This window comes from Triticum urartu, chromosome 5 (assembly GCF_003073215.2).
Source record: "Triticum urartu cultivar G1812 chromosome 5, Tu2.1, whole genome shotgun sequence".
Lineage (NCBI taxonomy): Eukaryota > Viridiplantae > Streptophyta > Magnoliopsida > Poales > Poaceae > Triticum > Triticum urartu.
The window spans coordinates 69705366-69709835 of record NC_053026.1 but is presented as its reverse complement, the minus strand read 5'-3'; the positions used below and the strand labels follow the sequence as shown (position 1 = coordinate 69709835).

General features: G+C 54.1%; 1 protein-coding gene across 1 annotated transcript; it reads right to left on the bottom strand.

The window, feature by feature from the left end:
• Window positions 1-446: 446 nt before the first annotated feature.
• On the bottom strand, window positions 447-2448 carry LOC125507934 (RING-H2 finger protein ATL65-like). Its single transcript, XM_048672463.1, has one exon. It carries the CDS (start codon window positions 2257-2259, stop codon window positions 1006-1008), a length of 1254 nt encoding a protein of 417 aa, XP_048528420.1. The 5' UTR covers window positions 2260-2448; the 3' UTR covers window positions 447-1005.
• Between the last annotated feature and the right edge of the window lie 2022 nt (window positions 2449-4470).

Here is a 4470-nt window from a genome sequence, read left to right as displayed (position 1 = left end):
GTCGCTGGACTGCACAAGCTTGATCAACTCATCATATGCTTAATGTCTTTGATTAGATATGCATAAATTGATCTATCACTGTCGCTGGACTGCACAAGCTTGATCAACTCAAGGGAATCCACCTCCACTTCGACAGGCAGCTCGGTTCTCATCAATGCCGATGATAACCCCTCCATACACGCACTTAATTCTGCTTCCGATGCATCTCTACACGGGAACAGTTCTACATGCTGAAATCACGGTGGCTCCCGACGCATCTCGCAACACCATACCAGCACCCACCAAACCATTCGAAGCGAATGACCCATCCGGCAAAAGTTAGGATGGACGCGTGAAAAAGCCGCAATACACGACATTTGGGGAAGCTCACGACGGCACAAGAGAATGTTCAAAAAATATGCAGATGTAAACATACGAATACCATAAAATTCATACCTACGAAGATATAGACCGGTCAACGAAGATGAATATTCTTTTTCTTGTGGAAAATTTTGACAAATATTTGTGAACAAATATATGGTACAACAAATAGGACGGCAACTTCTCTTAAACTCAAACACACTGCTTCTATATAACTGAGTTTTCTACCAGTAGGGAAGAACACATGGCAACGGTTCCACTGCTGCCCTCCATATGAGCTGTCCGACGAGAAAACGAGCACTCCGGTGCACCGAGAGCCGTTCGTTTTCTGATCGGACGGCTCAGATGGTCACCGACTTGGTTTACCACCGCACCTCGCGGTCCACGATGAGCATTTGGTCAAAATTCGGGTTGAAAATTTCGAACGCGTCGAGGCCTGCGCAGAAGAGGACACGCCTCGTCCTCCCGCCATTAAAACCTCGGCAGGCCGCGCATTTAACGCGCCATTACTGCTGCCTCCCTCTCTGTCCACGCAACGCAGGCCCACCACCACCACCACCGCGGCGCGCGAGGACAGTGCACGGCACCGGCACCGGTGGGGTCACACACCACCGCCGGAGCCGGCGGTGGGAGGTTTTCTTGGGGTTAGCGGCTGAGACGGTCCGGCGAGAGCAGCGCCTCGGGGTCCCCGCACCGGAGCCGGCTCGACGCGCGGTTGCTCCGCCTCGCCGCGGCGATGGACGGGGGCTCGGAGGACAGGGACATGAAGAACCCGCCTCCTGCGGGGGCTGCGCCGGCGCGGCGGCGGGCGAAGGGGGAGGACTTGCCCGCGGCCGAGCGGAACGAGAACACACGGGCTGCGGCCGCCGCGGAGCCCCCGACGCCGCCGAATGGGGACGGCCAGCGCTTGCTCCAGAAGCTCCGGCCGCGGCCGCTGGCGCCGTCCCCGCCTCCGCCGCCCAAGCGGTAGCGCCAGGAAGGGGATGCTGTGGACGCGGCCTCCGTGGCGATATTTCGCTCGAAGCCGAAGGAGTAGGAGCGCTTGAGGAGGAAGTCCCTCGGGTTGAGCTGATCGGGGCTGGCCGGCGTGATCTCCGGCAGGGCGCCGGCGTCGTTTTGTGGAGGCGGCGGGACGGGGTGGAAGAAGAGGAGGTCGTCGAGGCTGGGGCGAACGCGTCGGGCGGAGCGGAGCGGCGAGGAGACGGGGGGCGGGAGCGCGACGGCGGCGCGGCAGAGCGGGCAGGAGGCGTGCGCGCGGAGCCAGACGTCGATGCAGTCGGCGTGGAAGGCGTGCGCGCACAGCGGCAGCGCGCGGAGCTCGTCGCCGTCGGCGAACTCCAGCAGGCACACGGCGCAGTCGCGGGCGCCGGCGCTCGCGCGCGCGGCCTCCGCCTTGAGGAACTGCGCCGAGGGCAGCGACTTGATGGCCGCGTCGTCCAAGCCGTACGGCGAGAAGGTGTGGTAGAAGTTGTCGTAGGTGGTGAAGGACGCGAAGGAGTCGTGCGCCGGGGAGCCGAGCGGGAGCATCAGCAGCCGCCGCCGCCTCCTCCACCCACGCCACCGCCGCCGGACGGCTCGGACCACGCGCCTGGCCAGCCGCGCGTAGAGCACCACGAGCAGCGCCGCCCCCACCACCGCCAGCATGGCGATGAGCGGCGGGCTCATGCCACCCCCGCCTCGCCGCGCGCCCGCGTACGCGAGCACCGCATTAGGCTCCGGCGCGGGCGCAGGCACGGGCGCCGGTCCAGGCGACGCGACCGCAGAGGGAGAAGGCGGCGAGCTGATGAGCCCGCCCTGAAATGCCGCTGTCGGGGACGGCATTGGCGACTGGTACGGGGACGGAGAGGGCGCCGGCGCCGGCGAACCGCCCGGCGGCGGCGGCGGGCGGTGCGCGTGCATGGCGTTCTCCCCGCTCTCCCTTGCCTCTGCTTTCTCACCGTCTCAGTGCGTAGTAGGAGGAGGTGGAGGAGGTGCGCACATGGCAGCAGCGAGTGGAAGTGAGGCTGCGGCGCATTGGTGGGAACTAGGGAGAGTGTGGTCGAGCCGAGTGCGAAGCTCCACCATGGCTACACACTACACTCACGCTGGTTGGTGGCGTGATTTATTACGAGTGCCAAATGCATTCATTTCGCCACCACCACCACTGGTACTAATGTCCGTCCTTAAAAAAAAATTGAGGCGTGGAAATCACCTTTGTGTTACAAAAACACATGGAGGCGGGGAAATCAAGGGTTTTCTTTTCGACTGAAATCAAGTTTTCTTGTGTACTCCAGTTTGTTTAACCTGAATAGAAATAATCATGCTTTTTTTTCTTTGAATTGCAAATGACTGTCAATTCAAAATGTGCGGGGGTAACATATGGATAGTAACATATCATTCAAAAAACAAGCTCCCTCTGTGGAGATAGTAACATACGGATAGTCTGAGGCCTGAAGTTGCCTTTTGAAGAGCATGATCTTCAATTTTTTTTTCTTTTCTTTCGCGAGTACTCCTTCAAAATTTGTTTCTCATCCTCCATGTCCGAACTCTACACTTGCCTAGTGGCTCTTCTACACCACGATCTCCTTCAAAATTGCACCGGATAGCGGGAGCTTGAATTAATATCATTTACCACTATCAAACAATCCATAGCCACTTGCGCATAGTAATTTAAGTGAATGACATTCATTGAAGATACCACTTCAACGCAGGCCATAGCTTTTTAACGAAACCGGATCGAAAATTCCCTCATAGACCATCGCCAAAGCACTTGATAAATCCCATGCTAGTGCCTAAAAATAGTCACTGCTACACCCTTTGATGTCTCCGTATAAAATAGTTGCATCTACGTTGATTTAATTTTCAGCATGCCTTGTTTCCACCTAAGAGCTCTTTCTATGAGGCCCAATCCGCCTCACAAGCGACTTCTTCTCTCGCGTGCCAATCTCCGGGTCATATATGAATTTTGTATGAAGGCAATTCGAGATATCGAGATATCTCCAGAGTTTCTTGAGTAAGAACTTTTCGGTTTTCTTGTCACTCTCGTTCGAGGGTGACCCCGACCCCAGCCGACGACATCCTTCTTCCTCACCCTTCTCCATGTAGCTGTCGAAAATAGTTACCGGGAAAGCTTGTTCTCAGACATGCAGTGCCTTTCTCTATTGTTTCAAGTCGGCAAACCTTCGCTAATCGTTAGGTGCATGCGGTCGAAGGTTGCTCCTAGGGTGTACTCCTCGGATGTGCTAATTCTCGGTGCTTAGGGCCGCCTTGTCAAATCGTGGGTGTGTGCTGATAGTTGCAACGAATATGTGCTTGTGTTTAGTGTAGAAATGCTTTGTTTTCTTTGTTTTAGCTTGACTTTGATATGCTTTGTTAGAGGTTCTTCGATCATACGGTGCTTTCATATGCACCCCAAATTACAAATGCCAGTAGAAAGAGTTTTTCAGCGCCCTAACCCTTGAGATCACACTCATCAATAGATATACTCCCATCTTCTTGTCAGGACCCCAATCTATGTTTTGTGGATTTGGGGAGCGGGATCGCTTTGATGGAGGTGAACTAGATCTCATTACGGGAGAAGAAGGTAGAACCCTACCTATAATGATTAATTAGATTAGGGATAAACTTCTTCTTCCTTTACTCATTATTATACGAGGCTTAAATAGTCGGGTTCAATTTACATCGGTAAAAGATATTAATGGTCACTACTATTCATCTCAATAGTCTGTGATGCTTTTATCCACTTCCATCTAGTTCGTCCGTTAATTGACGAGGTGATGTGAAGGAATCGACACTTGAAGGTTTAGTCCTGGCCCCGACACTTCTCTTGTTAACTAAGATTTACAATTTTCTTTCTCCACTAATCCGACTGCTGCTAGAAGAAGCATCACATCGGTCACGCCTTCCAGATTGGATATTCCAACCTTATGTGTAAAGGTCGATTGTGTGCTAAGCTCGCACTTGCAAACCACGACCCACTTTTTTTTAACAAACCCCAAATGAAGTAGCAAGAACGCAATTGGATACCCATGCTAACCTCATGGGGAATGCAAAAATTCCACCATCTTTGGCATGGACCTTGTGAGCATAGGAGAAGGAGGTCAGGGTCTCTCCTACGGAGGTTGACAACAA